The following is a 26,726-nucleotide window of genomic DNA, read 5'->3' as shown; positions in this document are numbered from 1 at the left end:
TATTAATAAGTATATTTGTATATCTGCATATTTTTATCTGCTTTAATATCTGCTTCGCACATGCTTTTGTCTTCATGCTTGCACTATTAGCACGGACACGCAAAAAACATGCCACTTGTCAACACTATACTGTTGATTTATCAGAAAAAAATTTCCATGCACGCCCATCTCTAGTTAAACATTGAGCAATTTTTCATAGCATTCCAAAAGTCGACATATTGTTGCAATAGTTGAGGCTACTGCCGCATTTCCATCTCCATCTCTCTCACACTCTCTCTCTCTCGCGTTTCCCAACACTAGTTACCACTAGCCGCAAGTGCTCGTCACTGTCAGCTGCAACAGCAACAACAACGTTGGTTACTTTCGCAGACCCTTTCACAGCTCAAAGTGGGGACAGCAGCTCAATGCGTCCGGGAGATGCCCTATAGGCCGTAATTTATTATCAATTATGCATTAAGTTTGAGAGCTTATAATTTGCACATTATGCAAGTGCCTTAAACATATCAAATATTTGTGCTTCTTTCTTATTAATCGTAATTTCTTACGCTTTCTTCGCTTTATTCGGTCAATAAGTTGTTTGAAGCGTCTTCTTACTCTACTTTTCTCTCGCCCTGTCCAACACTGGACTAAAATGAAATTAAAATGATTTAATTGAGGTCTGAACTATTATTTAAATAGCAGCTCATATTTATTATACCAAGCTCAGATCTGGACTTAACAGATGAGTCAAAAAGTTGAGCAGAGCTCTTATCCAGAGCTTGCTGCATTTTTCCTCATGTGTGTTTTATTTGATGTGTATTTTATTTTTCTGGCTTGTGCTGGAATTCGCAAATGAATTTCCAGCTGGGCCCGCTCCCAGGCTCCATCAGCTTGCGGCAAACTGAATGATGTTGACGTTTGCTCGGGCTGCAGCCACTTCCAATTTCACACATGCCACACGGACAACGTCGAGGCGCAGAAAATCCCAGCTATATATATGTATATATATAGAATGAAGCGCATTGAGATTCTAGAAACAAATCATGTCGGACTGAATCATCGGAGATTTGAGTGCATTCGCTTGAAGAGTGCACTCGCAACTGTTGGTTCGCATTCAATCAGCCATGGGAAATTACTAATAAATGTTAAAACGCATGCGAATTACGCATTTGCAATTGCGCATTTAAAAATGTTTGCCTAAATTAAAATATACTTTTAACAGCTGCAAATTGGCATACAAATTTTCAGTGAGGTGTTAATGATTCCTGGTAAATTTTATGTGCATAAATTGACTTGAAATCGCATTAAAGGATTCTCATAAATATAATTCCATTTAAGCTTCGTGTAATTTGAAGATTTAATACAAAATTGATGAGCCGCATATTTAAAGCAGCGCATATATATATTTTTAAGATTTTTTATATATATTTTACTTGGATAAATCCACATGCTAAATTCTCTTATAGTCTCTTAGTTAAAGTAGGTCAAGCCTAGGAGAAGTAGCTGGCAAATTGCTCTGTAAAGGATTATTCCAACTATAATTCGATTCGAATTCCGTATGATATAAAGATTTTATGTAAATTTTTTGCGAAGTCCGAAAAGCAAAGAACTGTTAGAATAGAATAGTTAGAAATAGAATAGAATTTCGATGGATGTACTTCTTTGAATGAAACAATTGGATGAATCCAGATACGAAATGTTTTAACTTTTAAAGTCATAGTCTCTTAGTTAGAATAGGTTAACCTTGGGAGTAGTAGCTGGAAAAAGCTGTACGTAATATTTGTGTGATATACTTATGTTTAGTCATTATATAGGCACAAAAAAATACATAAAATTTATAAAGAAATGTTCTGGGGCAGCTAATATACTAACTTGAAGGCAACTATTTAAACCTATACTAGGTTTTCTGAATAGATGTCAAAAGGAGACAGCTTTATTTTAGAGAAGACATATTCCTTAGGAAGGTTAATCGGATCTCCCGGTTAGAAACTCACGCTGGATGTGGATATAAGTGCACAATTCATTATTGTCCTTGTTTATTGGCACAGCTGGCCATGTTGCGCCATATTCGGCTTAAAAGGGTTTATAGAATGCCGGTGGTGAGAGGTATTCAAATGCACAAACAAAACCAGAAAATAAAGCAAATGAAATTATGAAAAGGAGCATGACGAAAGTAGTATGGATAATTGAAAGAGTCGCAGGCAAAGGCAAACTAAAGCTAGACAAAACTTAATCGGATTAAATGTTGTATATATTGCATATGCGTGTGAAAGACACAAGTTGCATAAACAAGTGGCCAAAGCCGGGCTAATGAGGGCCTTGCTGACACGCAAAAAGCCACAATTGACAAAGCCGCAAACAAATGCGGAGCCGGGGCAGAGCTTCATCTGTGCCACGTCAGCAAGTGCTGTTGCAAGTGGCGCATGTGGCAGCTGAATGATAGCTGCGGCTAATGATAGCTGCTGCAATTCATTAACAATTAGCAGTCGTCTGAAGTGGCGCCCAACTGCAGACAATTGCCACAGCTTGCAGCATGTTGTGGCAAAGGTCAGGCGGGCAGGTTTGCCAGGCGCGAACACGTGCGCTTTTATGAGGCCTTGTGGTGCGACAAAAACCAAAAGGGATTTACACAAAACCCGATTTAATGATGCCTCATAAATGGGATGCAAAGCAGGCAGCTTTTATGGCGCGCAACGGTCGCAATAAGATTGCACAAAACGCGTACCTGGGCGGGCAGGTAAAATGGTAACTGGCCTTAAATACAGCTGCCGCGGAGGCCACAGCACACAGAAGCTTCTCGACCGCCAGACGAGCAACACACACGCAAAGTACACACATCTATTAAACATATTCGACAGAGAAGTCCAAACACCTACTCGAAAGTATGGGCAATTCACACTCCAACGCCGCCAGCTCAGGTGGCAGCAACACGACGCCCAGCGGCTGTGGCTGCTGCCTGTCGCCACGACCAAAATTCAGCCAATTGCTGGCCAAGCTGCGCCGCACTCTGAACCGCCATTTGCGGTCAAGTAAGCGACGCGGCGTTGGCTGCAGCGGCGGCTTCCAACGCGGCTGCAGCGCACGCACTGCTCTACTGCGTCCCATGCCGCGCTGCTCCTCCTTCGGCAGCTGCAGCACCCTGCTGATGCCGCCCAAGCAGCAGAAGCAGCCAACGCAGGCGGACAACAACTATGCGCAGTGGAAGTGCATGTTCGAGCATACAAGTGGCAAGCGTCAGTTACCGGCCGCGCCGCGTCCGCACGACATCAGCGAGGCGCTCTCGGGGCAGACAACGCCGCGTGGCTTTCCCTCGCACACGGACGCACGTCGTTGCCCACAGCACGAGGAACTGGTGCGGCAGGAGGAGCCGCCGCTCTATGAGGAGTGCGTCGTGGGCGATGTTAAGGTGCGAAGCCGTCTGAGTTTCCGCCTGCCCGGCAGCAGTCAGAGCAGCGTGCGGCGTCTGACGGCACGCCAGCGAGCCGCCCAGGCCAAGCTGGAGGAGCAGCTGCAGCGGGAGCTATGCGATCTGGAGGAATACTATGGCGGCTTTTACTATGCCCGTCGCAACGAACGACGCATTTGATGGCATTTGTAGTAACGAAATGGAATCCGTAATGTGATAGCTTTTAAAATTCGTATTTAAGTAAATCAAAAAAAATGTTTTAGTTTGAATACAATTCGAACTGAAATGTATGTAGGACAGTACAATCAAAGCACTCAATCAATCAATCACTTGAAAGAGGCAGTCTGTAGTTTATATAAAACTAGCAGTTAAATAAGGGATTATACGCACGAGACAAAAGATATAAATTTATAGCTGCATCCAATAGAGATATGTGAAATTTGAAGTAAATCAATCAGTCAATCAAAACAATCAATGACAATGTGCGAAGTATACCAGGATAAAACAACCTAGACTTAGTCAATTAGCTCGAATTTAAGCTAAGAAATATAAATGTAGTTATATACAAGTTGCTTTTATCAATAAATATATCCATCAATCGGATTTGATGTATTAAAACAAAATTTGAACCATGTTCTGAATGTAGAATAGACCAAATAAACGTATTATTGGGGTAACTACATTATTTCGCACGATATATCTCCGCCGTTCTTATAGATCAAATCAACTGTCAGTCCGTCAATCAATCAACATAAATGAAGGCAGTATAATGATTTTAATCTCGAATTGGCTAAATAATCAATCAGTAGGCCAATCAATATGCATATCACTAAGTAATATGCAGACAATAAGCAAACTGATTGATCGGTAAGTCAAAAAAAAAAACAATAAATCAATCAGTTCGTCAATCAATCAATTGATAAAATTTTCCATAAAGAGTTGTACTTTTATCCATCTGATCAATGCATAGTAGTTGAAAAAAGACAATCAATCAATCGATTGATTAAAGTAACTTAAATCAATTTGATTGGAATGTTAAGATACATTTCATATGGATAAGGGTCTACATTAAAAGGAATAGCGGTCATTTACTGAGCGGGTAAAAGCCAAATACAAAATGAATACAAATTAATCCTCAGTCTCTGATGTATGAAGATGAAACTGGCTTTTATGAAATGGGACAGTAATTGGGGGCATTTGTATTTCAAGCTTTTATTTCAGTTGGGAAAACCGCCGCAGACGATTTTTTGCAGTTGGTCGAAATAGCAAACGCCCCTAAACGGGGCAGGGTCACTGGCGGCGGCAATTAATCAGCGTCAATGAATTTGCTGCCAACTCACAAAGCCAAATAGAAAAGCCAAAAAAAAGTAAATAAAACTAAGCCAAAATGCAGCCAAAAATGCAACAGTCGAAAGAACGAGAACAAAATCGTGTGGCAAGCGGCAACATGGCAGGCTCGTCTGTGTGTATGTGTCTGTGTGTGTGTGTGGGTGGGCGGGTTGACGTGGGTCTGTGAGGTTTTGCAATTAGTCTGCCCAACACTTTGTAATACCCTTAATAAAATGTAAGCCCTGCAGTTCTTGGACCAGGGAGAGGGGAGCAACAGATTGCACTTTATCAGTGAAACATTTACGAATGACGATGTGGAACAGCTCGCGAGGAGATGTGAATAAAGGACACAGATTGTAAGCGACAAGCAGTGAGAGATATCATTATATTTGAAAGAGGAAAAGATAAACACCATGAGAAGAATAGTGAACAAGTAAGAGTTTCTAGTCGGGAGCTCCCGACTAGGGGATACCCTGAACCCTCTTCTTCCAACATCAAATGCATATATATGTATTCTATTTTAGAAGCAATATATCATGTTTCGTGACTCTAGCTCTTATTTTTTACCAAAATTACCCAAAGAACAGGATATCGATATCGTTTTTTTTCGATTGCTTGGAAACGGAGTATGTTATCGATTATCGGAAACAAACTCGATCTGCGCAGGCACTAGGAGCACCTGCATCTAAAATTTCAAGTCTATAGCTTTTATATGTTCTTAGATGCTTGCCGTCATACATACGGACGGACGGACGGACGGACATGGCTAGATCGACTCGGCTATTGATGCTGATCAAATATATATATACTTTATGGGGTCGGAGATGCTTCCTTCTGCCTGTTACATACCCATTTTTAATGGATTCAGGGTATAAAAATAGTTAAGAATAGAGAGAAAACGATGCTGATGTATGATAATATATTTCTCAATATATGAAAAGAAGTAGACAAAAAAGTAAAGTAGACAGATAAAAACACAGGAAAGAAGGTACAAAAAGGTAAAAAGTAATAGCAATTAAGGAGAGGGAGGTAGAAAGAGAGAGGGAGAGAGAGAGAGAGAAAAATATATATACGATATGACAACTATGTGGATATGTCTGATTCATGTATCCGTATGATGAATGACAATGCATGTAAACGTATGATGATGTATATGTTGATATATTTGTTATGTATGAATGATGTTTTTATGATTCATGTGTAATATGTAATATGTAATATGTACATACATCTCATATATTCATATGCTTGATAAACAAGTGATATCCTAATGATGTATGCATGATGTATAAATGAAGCGGGAATAATCTACTCATGATACATCATATGCGATGCATGCATGAGGTACTTTGATATATATATAAGGTATGTATGATGTATATTGATTATGTATGAATGCCTATGTACAAGGATTTTTTCAAAAAAAAAGTACTCTTTAATGTCTTCGAAAATAAAGAGTATTCCAGCTTTGGCGTTAACAGTCTTTCGGTCTCTGCTGCTATTTACTTTATTTGTTTATTTTCACTTGTAATTTTTATCGGGCCTATCAATCAGCCAATTTCGCAGCTCCCACCGATTTGTATTGATGATGCGTCTTTTCTATTTTGAAAATTGTTTGTTTTTCTTGCCAGCTGTCGCTGGTGATTTCAATTTGATTGAGAAGAAAAGCCAAAGAAAATGCAAAATGTGAAATTCATTCATTAGTCAGAAAGCAAAAAATAAGAAATGGGGGAAACAAAAATGTTGCGCTGATATGCGTCGGGCTGCTAAAGAGGTTTGAGGAGTGGGCCAAACGATTTATGAGGCTGCCAAGTGGCAGGCGAAATGCCAGAGACGACGCGCCACATAATGCAAATGCCGCAATGATATATTTGTGGCACACGCGAAAAAAGATGACAACAAGTTGAACGAACCGCAAAGCTGGCCACATAAATTGGCACAAGTTCACACAGAGAACCAGAGAAGACAGAGAGGGCGCGGGGCGGCGCAGAGAGGGAAATTGGTAGCAAATGAACTCAATCAATGGCCCAGTTAAATCACAGCTACTATCAAAGAGTAGGCAACATTTGCCAACATATCAGCCACATTTATCCAAATTGAAGCCAAATGCCAACCCCCCCTCGTCGCACATGTCATTCCATTTAGATAGTGTCCACTTAGAATGGGTTCGGACCTACTTTGAGCAAATCGATAGGCAAAGCCAAGAGCCACAAGCGACGCGTCACGTGCGCTACGCCAGGCAAACAAAATCAACAAATGAAAACTAATAGGCAATTATAAGCAGCAAAACAGAAAGCGGAACAAGAAAAAAGTAGCAGACAGATAGACAGACGAACAGACGGACAGACCGTCAGACAGAAAGACAGCCAAATGTAGCATGCAACATGCGGCAACACGCGGCGTATGAGTAACGCGTGTTTACCAAATGTCGCACTCAAACGGCGAGCAGCTAATAAGAGCAAGTCAAGCGCACAGCTGAAAACAACAATACGACTGCCGTATACCCTAACAACTGCCATATTAGACCGTCTACTTTCCAGTTAAGCATGGAAATACATTTACCTAGGCTAAAATGATCTAAATTAAGGGCTACGATTAATTTTTTAAAAGCCTGTAAAACGTTTAAGAAAGGAATTAAAGTGGAATAAGAGACTCGGCTCATTTAAAGGACATATTTTTGTAACTAGCATTTATAGGATTGTCGACTTCTATGAACAAATCACAATAGAGGCCTCCGCTGGAAGGGTATTCGGATGTCACAAGACAACAAACTGAAAAAAAACAAAAAAACAAAACGTAACGGAACAAAGCCGCTCGGATTGGCCAAGAGCCAAAAGCAAATAACAAAGACCAAACGCAGGCAGCGGTGCGGGGGATGGGAGAAGAGGGGCGTACGCAAAAGAAGAGCAGCAGCAGAGAAAGACAAACAGCCGGCAAATACTTTTCAATTTCGGGCGCAGACTTAATGCCGCTCGCTGCAGTCGAGGCCGAGGCCAAAGCCGAGTCGCCATGAATCAAAGCAGAACTCTCCCCCCCATATCCTTCTCCCTAACCTACCAGCAAGGGCAATTACGCAGCGCTTAAGGGGGACCCGAGGGTGGGATAAAACATAAATAATTGCATACGTGCAGTCTGCGAGGCTGGCAACATTTCGGCTAATCAAATAAATTTGTCAGTTTATGCGCGCTGCCACATTTCACGCATTTTAAGTGGGTCGCGACACAGTCAACCTCCCTACTCCCCCCCCCCCCTATCATTCCCTACTCGTCTCGCATCGCTTATTCCCTTTTACTGGAAGTTTCTCTATGAACTTCCCAGACTGTGGTTACGGCTCAGCTGCTGCTGTAGCCGCTATTTTTAGAGCCTCAAAACTTAATCATTCGATAATTTGGAGTTTATGTTCAATACCCTGTACGCAATATGTTAGAAAGTATATTGGTTGGGTTTTTTTTTCAAATTTCTTGTGCTTCTGCGCATCAGAAAGTAATAAAAAATTATCATTATCGCATCTTTAGGGCAAAGGTAATTTTACTGATGAGTCACAAATATTGCAGCCACGCTCAAAGATAAAAATAATCTATTTTGTAATATTCTCAGTTTGAAGCTTCGAAACTGTTTTTTGAAATCGGCACAGGGTATGGCGCAGTCGCTGCTAACCGCTCTTATTTGTTTTTATGAGCTGGCTGTGCATGTAAGCGAAGTTTTGGTGCGTGAAGAGAAGTTACTGTGTGTGTGCGTTGATGTGTGTGTGTGGCTTTAAGCATTAAAGAGAGCTACGATTTGTGACATGCACACACTCGCACACACTCCGGTAGACTCTTTTTCTATTAGTAACCTGTGAAATTTGATTTTGGTCTATTTATTAAAATTTTATATTTCAATTTATCCGCAATTTTCGCACTTTTCCCGATGACAATGACCAAACACACCCCCCCCCCCCCCCCCCAAGCAACTCCCCGCCCACATTTGCCATTTTTCATGCCTCATTCGTGCTTGTGGTTGGCAACGTCATTCGCAGCCGTTATCGTTGGCAACGCTATCAAATCGTTTTATTTCCCTTTGACGCTTCCACCGGCGCCCGCTTCAGTTGATGGCGACATCGCCGCCACGCCTCCCCCTACTCCTGGTCCACTTGCCTTGCGGCTCTTGCCCGTCGCTGTCGCTGTCGCTGTCTCTGCAGTCGGGCATTCGCGTCTGTTGACGCTGGCGCTGATTGTGTGCAAATGATAGCAATATGGTAACAATCTTTATGCCTCTACCTTGCCAGACAACACCCCCGCCCGTACGCCCATACATAGCTGCCCGGGTTCTCATCATCATCATCGCACAGCAGCCAACAATTTGCTATTACTGGCATCGGCATCATCATCATCGTTGGGTATGTTGATGTACAACCGCAGCTGGCAATTCAATTCCAGCGAAAAATATCTTTTAACATTTAGATTTATATTGGAGTGCTTCCAGGAACTGGTATCCACTCTATCAAGAGTGCTTGCTTGCAAATTCTACTAGTCTTTTAAGAGGAATAGTAATTGGATTTCTTTTCTCGGAAACGCAATAAATCAGGTGCATTAAGTAGGTGAAGGTCACTGGTTTTATTTCATTTGCAGCTGCTAGCCCTGCTAACAGCTGCATAACAGAGCTGATAGCTGTTGATAACAGCACATATTTGTTAACAGATGTTTAACATAGTCAGAAAATGTTTGAAACATAACAGCTTATACACATAAGACGTACATTTAATAACAGCATGCTGCAGCACACATTGTTAGTAAAAGCAGTCGCCTAACTAGCCAGCAATTTAAAGTGACTGCAAATAATTTTTAATTTTAACAGCTGGTAATTCTTATGCACTAACATTTTTGTTAAGTTACTACTTTTCAAGCCAGCAGCTGCTTTAGTTGGCAATAACAGCATATCAAACGTTGCAGTGACTGTACTACCAAACTGTTAACTAGAGCCCAATTTGTGCATTCAAGAGCAGGTCTTCTTTTAGTGACAAGAGATTAAAGCCATAATGTTAGTAAGAGCAGCCCAAATACAGCTGGGGAATAGACAACTTTTCTCTAACAGTACGTTAACAGAGAACTGTAAGTAACAGCAGACATATCTATCTTGTTCTTTGTACAGTTGTTAGTTAACAGCACGCGGACAGTTGCTTTATATGCTCGTTTTGCAGGGTAACTTAAGGTCGAGCAGGCCCAATCGAAGGTAAACAACTTGATACGTGGCGCTGTTTGTTGCTGCTATCACGATTGTTATTATGAAGAATTTTGCGCTTTCCGCTGGCCTGTCTTGGCATATATGTATGCAAAATTGTTGCAAACAAATCATGTGCATTCGCGCCTGAATGTGTGTGTGAGTGTGTGTGGGTGTGTGTAGGTGTGTGTAGGTTGACAGAAACAGGTTCATCATGTTATAAATTATTACAATCTGCTTTGTATGCGCACTCAGAAAAGCAAATTAGATTCTTGCCATTGCGTTACTTTCTTGCGTCAGTTTATACGCTGCCTCTCCTTCCCACTCTCTCTCTCTCTCTCTCCACTTCGCTGACTGCCTCTCTTTGAGATGCATATGAACTTGGCGCTTAATTAAATTTTAATGACACTGCACACAGCACTAAATCATGCCACAAATCCCGCCGGATTTCGGCTGGCAGCGGCAAATTGAGATAATAAAATGCCGCATGGACACACACAATAAATTGAAGACCAGCCAAAAAGCCAGGCGCGCAGCAGCAGCTAAATATGGGGGGATGTCAGGCAGTGAGGGGGGAGGATCGATTGGCAAAGACTCTGCTCTGCAGTCTTGCAGTAAAGCCCACTTAAAGCGCACGGGGCGTATGCGTTACGCAATTAGTTGAACCTCATTTTGGGCATGGGCCACACACACACACACACACGCGCGCACGTACAGCAAATGACAAAAGGATAAAAGGCATTTGCCGAAAAATAAATTAGGCAGTTCGCGGCACAACAAGGGCGGGCGGGGGCAAGGACATGACTTGTACATAAGCCGTAAGCGTAAGTGCCAATTAAAAAGCTAACAGAAAAAATACATAAAACAGGCCAGAGAAAAATGCGAAAGAAAGGACATAAGTAAATGATAATGAAAGGGCATACTAAATAAGCGCAGACAACAGCATAGCAATAAAATTAGAGGCCAGGGCGAAAAATGAAAGCCGACAACTGCCTCATATAAAATACCGAGGAAATAAAAAAAAAAATTATATATATTCTGGAACTAAAATTTGCATTCGAATTGCTCAAAAGCTGGCTCAAAAGCTGGCTCAAAAGCTGGCTCTTAAAATAAACTGCTTGCCAAGGCTCGGCAAGGCGACAAATGTATTCAGTAGTTAGATGCGTGATGTGAACCGGTGCCCTGCCAGATGCTGGCTCGAATCTCGATTCCTTAGTTTTTTCCTTGCAATTTTCAATAGAAACATACACTTTTAATTCAGCATGTAATAATATATGCTGTTAACTGGCGAACTTTGCTAACATTTTATTTGTAACAGCAAAATACTTTTAACATTTTCAGCTAACAGCCGCGGCTCATGTTAAGTTTGCTGGATTTTGCGTTGCGTTGCTATGCGAGAAGAATTAAATGTTAAACCGATGTGTCGAAGAAGGTATCCAAGTTAAGCTACAAAATCTCAGACAAGAGCTAGACATATAGATTTTATATGTTTATAAAAAACACATATAACACAGTCGGTTGCCGACTCATCAATGGGCTTTACGGCTTGCATCTTTTCTTTATTAACAAAGAATATAATATATACGAATTAAGATACTAACTAGCCTGAGTTTGCAGCTTGATTTATGTCGTTAGGGCTGTTGTTGAAAACATTCTCTAACCCTCAAAATGTTCAATTTTGGTCGCCCATTGGTGAGCTGCATTTATCATTTGCTTGGCGAGGGGCTGTTGCAGCTGCTAAAAGCCATTTCTCAGCATAATACAAACATCTATAAACGTGCCACAAACCCGCGCCCTGCTTAGATACGCCCAGTTGAAAAACAAAGAAAATTGAAAGAAAATGTGTAGCATACTTAGCAGCGCGCTTCAACGACCAAAGTGGCATTGAAATAGAAATAACAATAACAATATAGCACGGGCAGCAAAACAAGAGTGCTTTGGCCGGGTGTACTCGACTAGCGGCTACCCTATAGATGCAGGCGTCGACCATTTATCAATTTTTATGGAAGTAATATTTAACTGTATATGTTATGCGTGCAGAAACATAGCAAATATGTTGTAAACAGCTTCTATAAGGTGCCAGTTGTGCCTCGCAATCGATAGTCATCGATTTGAGGGAATTATGTAGCAATATCGATCAAAATACTGCTGCCTGTTACAAGCACTTGCTCCAAACTAATCTGCCCGATTTTTAGGCATTTACAATGCGTACAGAGTATACAATGTAAAAACAACTGCAAAACTGCTCGCCAAGCTTGTCAGAGGCCGCAGCAGGGCGAAGGCGAATGGTACCAGAAAGGGGGGGTGCTGTGGCGGGGCAATCATTCTATTTCAAGGCAAAATGTAAATGACGCCATAATTGCAGTCATCAAATGAAGCAGCAAGCACAACAACAACAGGAATAAGGTAAACAGAAGAGAACAGCAGGTCAGAATCCCAGAGCTCAATGGCCAAAGTGTGCCCGCCGCCCCTGGCCCGCCCCGTTGGGCCCAAACAGAATGCGTGCAACTAAGCGTTGCAAATCGAAGCCGCATTCACGAAACTTGCCTCATAACCATTTGATAGGCCTGCCCCAAGCCACAAAACACAAAACTCGCCCCTTTTATAGCTATCCCCCCTGCTATCAAAGACTTTTTTCTGCTTCACATCAATTGCGTCCATTTTGGTTTAAGATTTGGCTGGCGCGCAACTTTTGCGGTTTTTGGGTATTTTTTTCTGGCAACTCACCCACACAAGCCACCCCCTCCGCTCCGGACAGCCCTTTAGTGGCCTGTTGTTTTGATTGTCTGCCCAACAGATATTAAGTCAATTGCAGCCGCCACCCCAAAAAGTATGCTACGCATATTTAATTTTATGATTTCTTTTGCGTTATAACAAAATAGAATGAAAAGTAAAGAAAGGGAAAGAAAAGAAAAGGAGCAATCCGAATGCGTTTAAAAGACAATTCCCCCACCAAGCCCAAGAAACGAAAAAGCAAGGCTGCCAAGTCGACTGAGAGATGCCCTTAATCTAAGCTGATGGTTAAGGATTTTCCATTAGACATGACAGAACATGAAAGCTATTCAAATAAAGAGCTGTTAAGTCTATACAGGTAAATACCAACAATTTTTTATACTTAATTAATTTTAATTTAATTAAAATTGGTTACTTTTGCTGCACATTTCTATGAAGATTAGACTGTAAGCTTCGAAGCTATTCAAAAATTCGAATTAATTGAATCACTAATAGTATTTTGATGCTCTTCTATTTCGAGTACTTTGACAATCAATAATATATATTTTATAATACTTTATCAAATGCTCTTTATTACTTTATCAATTATTGTAATCTCCCCCTTTCATAAAAAGACCAGAAAGCAACTTCTTAGAAGGCTTTGAAATGTCTATAATTTCTTTTTCCATCAATTTGTGCTTTTTATCAACTTAGCCGTGACTTAAGGTTCAGGCTTGTGTCGAGCCCGGGCACAAATGCTCATTTTACAACGAAGCATTCGAACAGAACACAAGTTTGCAAATATACATGATTTGAAAACTCGTTACAGTTAAAGTAAATTTGTAGAAACCCTCGCTAATAATTTTGTTCTTGAGTTTGCAATTCTAAAAAAAGTCAAAGTGAATTTTCGATACTCGGCACAAGGCATGTCGCAGCGCACACAGGAGGAGCTGCAGCGCCAGCTGGTCAAACTGGGCTGGACAATTGGACAGCAGCCGCAGTATCCCAACGCTGCCGGCGAGGTAATACCACTGCGCCAATTGGCAACGATCACACTGCGGGAACAGTCACCGGCAAATGCCATAAATCGCAATGGGGCCAAGCGCAAGACCCAGCAGACCGAGCTCCACAAGCCGAAGCAATAGCCGACACCCATCTGGGCTTTGGTACAAAATGGGGACGCTTTTAAGACGCACACACAACTTTTTGAGATAAAAATACTTTGGTGACCAAATCAAGCATATGTACAACTTTTAACGGGATAGCCAAATTAATACAAATTTTATGAAAATTTCAATCGAAAAGTGTTTTCTTTAAAGGAACAGCGGGTGGAGCGAGAAGCTCAATATATTTCCAATGGGTTTCAGTATTATAAACATAACTCTGCTAAATTCACTTCCACAGATCAAACCGAAAGACTTGAAATATTTCGAGGAACTTCACATTCGCGGTCGGAAATTAGGCGGAAGCCGGTCGTATACGTTATTTTTGTGCTCATATACTAAGGAAATTCGACATTTCAAAACATTTATTTTCGGTAACATTACTAGCTGGTTAAAATTTAAAAGTTAATAGAAAAATCATTGTTGATAAGCCTTTACTTAAATGTAGACCTTGCGGTTTTTGTTTGTTCTTGTCTTTGTTTTTTTTTTTTTGTTTTGTTTTTAGGGGCTCGCCTAATGCGCGCCGAGACGCTTGACCCAACTGGGGCGTGGCTAGAGGCAGGGGGAACAGTGGGGTATATGGGCTGCCTTTTATCCTTTTGTGCGCGATGCTTTTGTGTCTCGTCCTTTATGCTATTTGGGCTTTGTGTAAAAGGTTTGCGCGTTGTTTGTTTGCCGTCTTATCGCTTATCGTTTATCGTTTATCGCCAACAGGAATTGATTTCTAAGCATGTATTCAAGCTCCAGTTACAATGTGTGCGTGTCTGTATATGTGTGCGTGTGTGTGTGTGTCCATAATTATAAGGGCACTTTTGACTTTGTGCCTTGTGGCCAGACCTTGTAATTTGTTTGGCTTTTTGCCGTTTGTGTCTGTGGGAAAATGCGTATATGCAAATTGGAGGGCAAGTTCTGAATGGGTTGCGGCATGTGGCAAGTGGCATGTTTGGCTAACAACTTGATACGCATAACACAAATAAACAAACACAAAAACCCACCGACACGCACACACACACGCACCTTGGCCTTTAACGCTTCATTTCGCATTTATCTAAATCAAATTGATGAATGAGCCAGGCGCACAGTCCCGGGCAAAAGTTAATGCACGTGTATGCAACCACAATTGATTTCACACACTAATTGCGAAACAATTTTGTGCTCTATTTTACAAATAACTCAATCAACTGTCCGGAAAATTAATTTCTTAACCTGTGTTTTATTGCAATTTGGCAGAAACAATGATAAATGCGTGCTAAGCACCTGCTGCATACTGACGACGCAGACTTTGGGCTGCTTTTGTCGATCAGCTCAGGAACTACAAAAGCAAATCCCTTGATATTTTAAATGAAATCAATTTTTCTTGTCGATATCAACTGTTATTTTCTAAATATCGATAAAAATCGATTTTGAGACAAGGTTTTATTGGCATATCTCAAAATTTATTATTAGAACTAGAGAACCCAAATTTGAAATGTAACTTCCTGTGGAAAATACGCTTATTCGTTCGCTCCAAAATTGTAAGACCCTTAATAAAAGAGATAAAGACCAAGGCCTTGCCATATTGAAGCCTTGCAGATTTTACACAGATCTGACTACAAACACCGAAGCTAATCAAGTATATTCGATCCACACATAGCATTGGCTAAAGGGAAGAATGAGAAGCTCTTGGTTGCGGGTCTCCCCAGCCAAAAAAAAACATTCTTTCTAGTTTTTATTAAAGCTTAAAGATCAATTTGTAACTTAATTTTAGTTGTTCGCGCGAAAAAAAGGTGCCATACATTTTGGACACACCGTGCAGTAGATATAACTAGGTATTTTCCAATATATCTGTATCTGTATCTGTATCTGTATCTGTATCTGTATCTGTATCTGTATCTGTATCTGTATCTGTATCTGTATCTGTATCTGTACTTGTAGAAGTTCTTGTAATTGTAACTGCACTTGAATCTGCATTTTCATTTGTATCTGTATCTGCATCTTAATTTGTATCTGTATCTGCATTTCGCACTCGTATCTGCATTTGAAGTTGCTGTTCAAAGTTGTTGTTGCAGTTGCAGTTGCAGTTGTAACGTGTTTTTCATTTCGCAAATGTACGACAAACTTTCAAGTGCTTCTTGCACTATTCCAGCTGAGTGTGTGCGCATATGTGTGTGTTTGTGTATGTGTTGAGCGTGTGTTAAATGTGCCTGTGGTTGCGTTAGTCCAACTGCAATTACTCGAGTGGATGGCAAAAGAAACCAAAATATTTGAGAGAGCTTCAAAACTTTTAAAGCTGCGCAAATGAGAACTTGCTGAAAATAAAAAGTAATTAAGTAAACAAAGCAAAAGTGACCATGGAGGTCAATTATGTTGTTGGTACAACAATGGGGAGAAGGACAAAAACGACTGCGCTTTAATTGACCATTGACAAAAATTATATTGATGAACATGAAAAATCTAGAAGAACTATTAACTACTTAATTGCGATTAAAGTGACCAAGGAGGACAATCAGATAGTTAAATAATCTATAACGAAGATAGTTAAATGGGATTTGATGAAGTTTCTTAAATAGGAGACACAAGCAGACAATGTAAATTTGAGGTTCTGTTCACAAAGTTCAGAAAATACCAAATGACCCAAATAAAATGCTTAATTAACAATATTCAAGAAACAATTATTGAGAAAAGGGTTAAAGCGAACATGGTCAATATTTAAGAGCAAACAAGGAAAAGAGTTTGGCTCGAGTTTGGTTAATCATGAAGACCAGGCAAACAAGACAAGATCAAACTTGAATAACCATGGAGGACACCCTGTCGAACATTTGTGGCCTTAAAACGGTAATTGCACTTAGAAATAAAAGAGACCATGGTGGACAAATGTCAATGAAGAGCACCGAAATTTAACAGAAATAAAAATAATGTTACTTGATCGCAAAACGAATGGGTGCTTGAGAGAATAATGCCAAGTCAAGTTATCAGCATGACATATATATGATATATACATAAATATGCATGCAAGTGACCATGGAGGACGTTCAATTTGATGTACAAACTAGTTGAGCGCAGTCTGAATAAAACAAATTAAAGCATTTAAGTTACATTTAATTGAGCGGAATAAAGTCACAGATAAGCGATAGAAGTGTCAATTAAATTATAGTTAATAGGGCTAAGCAAACTAGCTATAACCTCAAATCGTTCAGAATTATGGCCTTGAACCGAAACCAGAACATTATCTATTTTGGCATCTAGGATAATAACACTTGAACATGAACATTCTTGTCGCCTCTTTCCGCATTGCAATTTCAGCACGATGGACATTGTTGACAGCACACACACATACACATACACACACACACGCACACACACATACGATAAACCTGAGCTTACATTTGGGGCATCCATTACAGGTCAGAGGGGGGTCAGGCTGGGTGGGGGCAGCAGGGCAGCAGGACCTGTCCATTGAATTCGCCTTGTGAAATGCGATTTCTGTTCACCAAATTCGCACTGGCAAACAATGCATTTTGCGGGCCTGGCCCAAAATGTCACTAATTACACAGAGAGAGAAATAGCAAGAGAGAGAGAGAGAGAGAGAGAGAGAGAGAGAGGGGGGGATGAAAGGTAAGCAGCTCAGCCCAGGCAGCGTGCATTGAATTCTGGCAATTTTTGTGGTTAATTTAAATGGAGCTGTGCCTGGAGCTGTGTGAGTCTGGTCGTCCATTAGAGGGAGGCGTGGCAGCTGCTTCATTTTGGTTAATTATGCATTGAGCCGCTTACCAAATTAATCCCCAGCCGAAAAGTCCCCAGAGAAAGCGAGCGCAAGAGGAGCAGAGAGGGGGAGAGGGAGAGAGCAAGAGTGGGACAGAGCAGAAGCATAACTAAAATTAATTTTGTCATAGCTTATACCCATTAAAAATGGTTGAGAAAGGGCATGCTGAAGCTAATGGGAATGTATGTAAAATGCAGAAGAAGTCATGGAGTCAAGCCAAAGAGTTGAGTCCAAAAAGATCAGGGGAAATCGGTAAAGATTTTAGCTTCGACAAAAGTTTTATAGCATAAAAATTTACATAATGCTAAAAGAAGCAGCACAGCAGCTGTGTACACTTGTGCACAGGGTATTGGCCAGTGTGGCAACGCTGGCTGGAGCGCGCTTTCGCGTTTTTTTGTGTCGAAAAAATTGTCAAATTCAAATGTCGTTTGGCCAACTTTGCGGTCAGCTCAATAGAAACTGGGCGCAGCAGGCAACAGCAACTGGCTAACAGGTAGTTAACTCTTTCGCCTCAACTACCTGGCAACTCTGGCCCGGCGGCCAGTCTCATTAAAGGCTGTCGCCAGCTCGTTGTGTCTAATGTTCAAACGTGGTCTTGTCTGCTTGTGCTGTGGGCGTGGCTGTTGTGCTATGCCGCATGCTGTGACAATGTGCGAACAAGCCTCGCCGCTACCCGTATGTGGTGGGGCGGCAGTTGGTGGTGGGCGTGAGCGTGTGTGTGAAAGTGGGTGCAGAGACTAAGCCGCTTGTAGTCACACATTTCGCCAGCAATGCGTTTTTAATTATGATAGTCGTCGTGACACGCTAAAATCGTGCTCGGAAAGCTGGGGACATAAGTAGAACAATAATAATAAAGAGAAATAAGACACGCTACATTTATAGATCCTAGAACCATCGAATATTGGAAAAAGGCTTTAAGAGGTTTCTGCAAATCGATGCAGCAGGCAAAAGAAAGCAGTAGTCAGAAAAGGTTATAAAAGTAATCGTTCGGTTGAACTGTTAGTAAGTCGTCCGTCGGAATGCACTCGAAATTTACTAAAGCTAGAAACAAGAAATGTAATAAATCATATATTTTCTTCTATATCACGCTCATCATGTTGTTGGCGATATCTCCATGCATTTTCATAAGTATTATCGATAAGTATCGATTTTGAGACGGGGTTTCTATAATTAAACTCGATAATTATAAGAGCTTAATACGCCAAATTTGCTATCTATGCTCTTGTTCAAAACGAATAATTAATTAATTTACAATTTTAATTTGCTGTAAATCGATAATTATCGATATTACTCTTCAGTTTTTGATGCACTCGTATAGCATACCTTTTGGAAACCTGCCCCCGATCCATTTATTAGCTCACATTAATGCCAAAAACTGAAGCTATGAAAGTTTTCCCTTTACATAGTCGAGCATTTTTATGCACTTGGCATGGGTTTCATATTTCTCTGTGTAGGCTGTCAGCTCTGCTTTCATCTGCGCCTAGTTGGGCTAGGATTCTGAGTGCTCGGATACCCTTGAGCTGCCTTGACTTGGATTATTGAATTAATTCTAGCATGTCATGCACTAGACACACATACACATGACTTCCCGGTTGTGGGTGTGTCAGGAAATTGTTAGCCTTTATTTATGGAAATGCTGGCATTTTGCAATTCAATTTGCACAGCAACCGAGCCTCGACAACAACAGAACAGCAAGACGAGGCGTTGATTCTTGACGGATTTTGATACCCTGAACCCAACATATGAAAGGGTTTTGTATTTTTTTGTGCAATGTATAGTGTCAATCTCGGTATATATATTCTGCTATATCATATGCCATAATATCGATAGATATCAGTTTTGGCAGAACGTTTTTCAAGCATATCTCATGGATTTTAAGTGCTAGACAAATTAAATTTGATTTGTGGGTTCGCCTTCAATATATTCACATAAAGAGTAGTTTCCTTTTTTTCATTTTCCATATTGTGTGGCAAGGGCAAATAGAGATGGAGGCAGCTTGGCGCTGAGCATAGAGTATCAGGCAGTCGGTCAGACCCGACCAGAGTAGTCTTACTTGTTATTATATATAACCTGAAGAAGGAACAGCGGAAAAGGCTAAAATGTCTTTAAGGCTAATGCAATTAAAGCGCGTGAACAGATTTTTGCACAACGACAAAAGCCAGAAGAAAAGCCAAAACAGAAGTAGTTTATAAGGGCCATAGGAGGAGTGTGGTGGGTTGGGAGAGGGGGGGGGGGGGGGGGGGGAGCAGCCACTGGACAAAGAAGCGAAATGTGAAGAATGTGCACTTAAAGTAATTAAGAGGACGACGCTGAGACCAAACGAGAAATATTGCAAAATGTTTGTAGAAAAATGTGCACAAGTTGAAGCAAATATTCAGAGAGGCGGAGAAATTGGGTGGCAGAGGGAGTGGGGGAAGGGTGGCGGAGAGGCGGTTAAGTATGTGGAAAATGCGTGCGAAAGGCGTGTAAATAGCTCAACTAGCTAAAAGTGAGGCGGAACAAGAAGAAGAGAGTGCGAGAGAGCGCGAGAGAAAGAGAGAGAGAGAGAGAGAGGAATGGGGAGAGAGGAACGTAGATTTAGAGGAAAAGCGAGTGAAAGCTATAAAATTAAGTTAGGAAAATGAAAACAAATTTATTTTATAAAGTCAATTGAAAAAATCTGGTGACTCATTTATGAGAGCAAAAAGCTGATTTTAATCTAAATCAGCGTGAAAACAAGAGTGCGCAAGTCGGGTGTGCCCGACTATACGCTACCCTGAACTTTCTTCTAGTAACACCAAGTGCAGGTCGCGCTTGGATGGGGAGGGCGAGGCGATAGCTATTAAATGAATGAATACTCATTTGTGATAGCATTCTATAAGCTACCTATCGAATTCGGTGACTCTAGCCCTTAGAACATAAGATATTTGCTCGAAAAACAGGATTTTGATATCGACTTTTATCGATTGCTTGGCAATGGAGCTAAGTATCGGTAATCGAAACAAAACTTATTTTGCGCGGGCACAAGAAGGACCTACATACGTTTGAGATATCAAGTCTCTAGCTTTAATAGTTTCTGAGACGGAAGGACGCACGAACAGACAAGCGGCCCTGGCTAGATCGGCTCGGCTATTGATGCTGATCAAGAATATATATACTTTATGGGATCGGAGCTGCTTCTCTCTGTCTGTTACACAAATTTCCACACATACAGTATACCCCTTCTTACACATTTTAACTGGGGTTCAGGGTATAACATAAAAGGGTTAAGTCCTTTGCAGTTGGTGGAAACTTTATGAAGTACAGTCAGAAATTGTTTATAGTTTTTAAAAGTCAGAAATACTTATGCAAAGTTAAGATATGTAAACACTTATACAAAACTTATACAAATATATATATACAAATATAATATAGAAAATAATTCGCAAGTAGAGAGTTTTATACAAATATGTGAGCTTTCCATTCGAAGTTTTTGCATTTCCCGGCCAGGTGAATAAGAAGCAGAGTTTACCGTTAGGTCTCTAAACTAACCTAACAAAATTCGTGAATGCAATTGTTTCGCTCGCTTGTTAGGCGAATCGCTATTTAAATATCAATTAGGCGCCATTAAACAAATCAAACAATCGCCTAACCCCAGCACAGCACCCTCCACCCCCCCCCCCCCCTCCCATCACCTGTCGACCATAATCGCAATTGCGTGTCCGAGGCAGGGATTAGGAGCTGCGTGGACAGGGGCGTGACTGTCTAATGTGTGTGTGTGTGTGTGAGGTCTCATAAATAAATGAATTTCAAAATTGAATACAAAAATTCGAATGCCAAAAAAAAACTTCAAACGTTTGAGCGGAAAGCTGAAAGCTGAGTACGTAGCACGAGGGGCAGGCTAAAGAGTAAGGGGGCAAGGGGAAAGGGAGCAACGGTAAATTCATGCTTCATGCTTTACAATTCTCATTTTCATTCTCATTCTCATTTCCATTTCCAGGTTTTATTTTCCTTCCAAATACGAATGCGTGTTTTATGATATTTTTGTAAGGTACAAAATAAAATGCACGAAACGTTCAAATTTTACAACACTGCAAAAATGTACAGCAAAAAAAAAATGAAAATGAAACAAAAACAAACAAAAGCCGCCGGCAAGTGCGTGTGTGTGTGTGCCTGTGAGCCTCTGTGTGTGTGTGCCTGTGAGCCTCTGTGTGTGTGTGTGTGTGTGTGTGTGTGACGACACGCAAAAATTCATATTGTTTTGGCCGACGGCATTAACAATACGCAGCATAAACCCAAAACAGAACGAGAAGACAAGTGTGGATGGCAAGCAAGGAAAGAGGGGAGAGGGTGGAGGGTGGAGGCGGTGAAGCGAAGAGAATTAGAAAAGGGAGCAGAAGAGAGCCGAAGGCAACTGCAAGCACAGAACTCAATTAAATATAAAACTGAAATTGAAATTTAAAACTAGAACTAGAACCGAAAAACAAAATTGAATAAAGAAAAATCAATTTAGAATGGATAAAAAACGACAATAAAAAAATATGAATATAAAATAAAAAAAAATAAAAAAACAGAAGAAATGCAATTTTAAACCAAAAATGCACAGTTCGTTAAAAAATTCAAATAAAATAAAAATAAAAAAACCAAATACTATATAAATTTCTGATATATTGCTGAATTTTTTACATAAAAAGAAATGCCCCAGCTTTGCGCTTGGTACGTATTAAGTAAATTCTCTTAAAGATCTTTAAAAATTAGTTTGCCAATTTATAAAAAATCAATTATTCACGTTATCATTGAGTTCTTCTGTAGATTGTGGAAATAAGTTTAAAGCAAATCGGACAAAACAAGAATAAAGTCTCCAGATTTACATGCCAATTAGATACCATGAACCATGAGCCAAATCCCGTGAAGATCAGATGAGATTTGATCGAGTTTTGGGTATGGGAAATTTTGATCTATGTCTATGTAGGTTAATAGCGGGAATGCCCCATCCTTGCCGTGGCAGCGGAAACATATACTGTAGCTAAGATGGGATTTTGGGAAATTCCACTCGTGAGTGTGGAGAAATCCCGTAAAACTGTTGTATGCGAATTATTTGTGTACGGCCTTAGGCGAAGGATTAAGCATTGTCGGATTGGCTTCAAACTTATTTTCCAAGCCCTACATACGAAATTAAGGGAAGTGTGTTGCTGCGATTTGGAAATGCCAACCCCAAAGCTTACAATTATTACTTTCAATTCTTTAGATTACCCATAAAACCTTGAAGTTCGCATAAATCAGACGAAAAGTAAAATAAATTTAAGTCTTACTAAGAACAATATGCAACAAATCAATCGGAGAATTGAAAAACTTTACTAGATTTAAGGAGTTTTTCGCATTACGTAAAGAGCATAAAATATGAACTTTAATCAGAATGTGTTAAGTCAAATAAATTTGATATAGCAATTTCTCAAAATTATTAAATTTCAAAGTTCGGCGGCAGTCAGTGAAGGAGAGCAAAAAAAAAAAAAAACAAATACAAAATAGACGCTGTAAACTCGTGTTTGTAGCACGCACCAAAAGGAGTTGGGGCAGGGGCAAAGCGAGCACAAAACCAAACAATACGAATAGGCAGGCGTCTAGGCGGGCGTGCCCGACTGCAATATACTCTTCCATTAAAAACCAACTAACTATTGATAACTCCAAGCAGAAACTGATCTGCAGCGGACAAAACTAATTGTTCAATTTCAAGTCCGTAGCACTTATATTCGGACGGACTTGGATATATCCCCTCAGATGCTAGTGGAGAATTTACTACCGATAAAGAAAAATATATTTGATGGATATTTCAGTTGTCGTGCTTCAGTAAATTATTAACCAAATTTGGCTTCTGACCGAATTACGCTTGAAAAACTTAATTCAAATATTGAATATAAATATATGTGCTATAAGAGTCTATATACTTTGCCCACAGCTAATAAACCCTTTTACAGCATTTTCAATGGGTATTCAGGGCATAAAATATGTATTTTCTGCGGCTTTTGTTATTGTAATTGTTGTTGTCGCTGGATTGTATGACAGAAACAAAAAAATATATAGAAAAAAATACAAAATAAAGTCGTCATGTATCATATGTGTGTGTCCTTTTTAGCGGCTAAATGGGCCAAGGGGCAGGGGCGGGGTATGGGCAGAGACGGAGGCAACCACAAAAAACACAGTTGACAAATTTGGAAATATTGCAACAGGGACAGGCGGTAGGCGTGGCATAAACACACACACAATTGAAAGCGAGTGTGTGTGTGTCTGCTTAATGCTGATGAAGATGATGATGATGATGGTGAAGAAGATGATGATGGGAATATGGGAAATAATGATGAGCATGATTTAGCAAGATGTTAAAAACGCTCGAAATTTTCAGCAAAAGCAGCGCAAAAATTTTGTTTATCGTTTATTTGTACACAACGAGCAGGGGGAGAGAGTGAGAGAGAGAGAGAGAGAGAGAGAGAGAGTAGATGAGAATGTTTACAAATATACAGTTAAAACAAGCTGCCAATGCACAACCCTACCCCTGCCCCTGCCCGTATCCCAGCACCTACCCCAACCGCGTTTTCGGGTTTGATTGATTTTTGCGGTGCTAATGTACAATTTTAATATTTGCACAAAACATTTGAGCATTTCGTTGCCCAATGAGAATTTATTGCTTCAACCCCCCTCCCCCATAAACCCCCCGTGCACACCGCCTGTGGCGTACACAAACCGACAATTCGCCTGGCTTTCTCGCGCTTCGGCCTCGTGCCACGTGGCACGTGGCGTATACTTAATATTTTCTTTAACTTGTGGCTAGCTTTTGAATATTCGTGCCTGTTGAATTGGCTAAGGGGAGAATCATGTGTCAGCGCGTTAACTATTTGAGCTACTTATATTTTCTGACTAGTTTGCTTTTGTCAGGCTGTGCAAGGCCCAATGACACTTGCTGAGAGTGCAAGTGTGGGAAGATACTTATGAAAAACGATCAATTTTAAACATACATACATATCTACATACATACATATGTACATATCTATATATCTACATACCTACATATCTAGAGACATATCTATATGCCAACGCCTCCTGCTGCGCCCCCCTGGTGCTCCTCCGGCTCCTCAGCTTCCAGCGTGAAAGCCGCCTGCGCCTAATTCGTAGGTGAAGCCTCCAAGCCTTACTTATACTTTTGAGAATCGAGGAGGCAAGGCAACTAAAACAAGTAAGCGGTTCTAGTCGGGAGCTCCCGACTAGGGGATACCCTGAACCCTCTTCTTCCAACATCAAATGCATATATATATTCTATTTAAGAATCTATATGTCAAGTTTGGGGACTCTAGCTCTTATTATTTACCAAAATTGCCCAAAAAAGAGGATATCGATATCGATTTTTATCGATTGCTTGGAAACGGAGTAAGTTATCGATTATCGGAAACTTCCTTCTGCCTGTTACATACATTTGGCTTTTGCACAAATACAATATACCCTTATATCCATTTTTAATGTGTCCAGGGTATGATAAATAAGCACATTTGTTTCCATGTTTCCACTTTAATGAAAATTCTCTTAGCTAAACGGAAAAGTCGCAGATGTTACTTAAAATTTGAGCTAAAAGCTTAACTGTATTCTATATTTTATATTCAAAGCTCCTAAAGCTTCTAAAGTTCCTCAAGGGTATTTAATATTCACTATCCGAGTGCAACAGTTGTTTCCTGTTTGATTTGGCCCCAACTTTCAGCGCATGTCAATATGGAATATATAAGCAGCTGTGAGTGCGAACTGTTTGAAGGGTCTTTGGGGACTTGTGATAGCGCTTACCAGACTAACCAGATAAAAAGCCCATTATTGTATGGCTGGGAACAGAACAAAGCCAAGGTTCAAATCGTGGCCCTGAAAAGCTGGCGACAGCCAAGAGAAATCGCGTGCGTACCTGTCTTAACTGGCTTAGGGCGACTGTCACGCGAAAGGTAAAAGCTCCAACAGGAGCTCAGAAGAGACCAACAGGATGACAAATATACAAAAACAAAAAGGTGGAGCTGAAACAAATGTGTATTTGTAGCTGTAGCAGGCAAGAGGAGAGTAAGGGAGGGAGGGAGAGAGAGAAAGAGAGATAGAAGGAGTCTGTATTCACAGAACACTGCAAACATTTTGAATATAGATATTTAGTTTCAATTATTTTATAGCTCACTCGAAAAACTATTGAAGCAGATATATAGGGTGACAAATATTTAGTCTTTCTGCTGATTTTAAGTTTACAGCTTCATAATTTATCTCAAATTCATCTTTAAATAGTTTTTTCTTTTTAACATTTTTACCTTATCAAGGGAATTTAAGCTGCCAGCAAAGCCAGAGCCCACACAGCTCAGTGGCAAGGCGACCGACCGCTAAGGGCATGAGAAATGATAAACCCCTAGTTCGATGCTAGAAAGATCTTCTTGCTTTTTGACTATCGTTGGATAAAAACGTACGTGGCTCTAATGTTTACGTATTGTATTTCAACCCAATTAGGACTAAATATGATTCCATTTTGATTTATTTTGGTTTGCTTTTGTGGGAAATAAGGAAACAAGAGAAAACAATCTGAACAAGTCTTAAGAAAGTTTTGTACCTTATATATGTACAAGGTACAAGGTACAAGGTACAAGGTACAAGGTACAAGGTACAAGGTACAAGGTACAAGGTACAAGGAACAAGGAACAAGGTACAAGGTACAAGGTACAAGCTACAAGGTACAAGGTACACGGTACAAGGTACAAGGTACAAGGTACAAGGTACAAGGTACAAGGTACAAGGAACAAGGTACAAGGTACAAGGTACACGGTACAAGGTACAAGGTACAAGGTACAAGGTACAAGGTACACGGTACAAGGTACAAGGTACAAGGTACAAGGTACACGGTACAAGGTACAAGGTACAAGGTACAAGGAACAAGGTACAAGGTACAAGGTACAAGGAACAAGGAACAAGGTACAAGGTACAAGGTACAAGGTACAAGGTATAAGGTATAAGGAATAAAATATATGATCTAAGATATATATAAGGCTTTTACAAAATTAGTACGCAATCAGATTTATTTTCTCATTCCTTATAGAAGTTAACCAAAATAAAGCAATCGGTAAGTGATTTGAACTACCAAGCAATCAAGATGCTGGTTTAACTCCCAAGCTGTATGTCCCATACATAAAATAATATGAATAAAAAAAACAACTAATAAATCGTTTCGAAGTGAAAG

General features: G+C 40.3%; 2 protein-coding genes across 3 annotated transcripts in view; one reads left to right on the top strand and one right to left on the bottom strand.

Annotated features, from left to right (window-relative positions):
* Positions 1 to 26,726, bottom strand: part of LOC6633244 (uncharacterized) — a 91,306-nt gene that overhangs the window by 59,507 nt on the left and 5,073 nt on the right. The window lies entirely within an intron of this gene.
* On the top strand, positions 2,796 to 3,972 carry nullo. The gene has a single exon (XM_002057871.3). It carries the CDS (start codon positions 2,864 to 2,866, stop codon positions 3,563 to 3,565), a length of 702 nt encoding a protein of 233 aa, XP_002057907.1. The 5' UTR covers positions 2,796 to 2,863; the 3' UTR covers positions 3,566 to 3,972.

The sequence above is a fragment of the Drosophila virilis genome, chromosome X (assembly GCF_030788295.1).
Source record: "Drosophila virilis strain 15010-1051.87 chromosome X, Dvir_AGI_RSII-ME, whole genome shotgun sequence".
NCBI lineage: Eukaryota > Metazoa > Arthropoda > Insecta > Diptera > Drosophilidae > Drosophila > Drosophila virilis.
The sequence above is the reverse complement of the archived record's forward strand: the minus strand, read 5'-3'. Positions and strand labels throughout refer to the sequence as shown.

Coding starts and splice junctions, on each gene's coding strand:
- nullo (XM_002057871.3), top strand. CDS start 2,864: ATGGGCAATTCACACTCCAACGCCGCCAGCTCAGGTGGCAGCAACACG.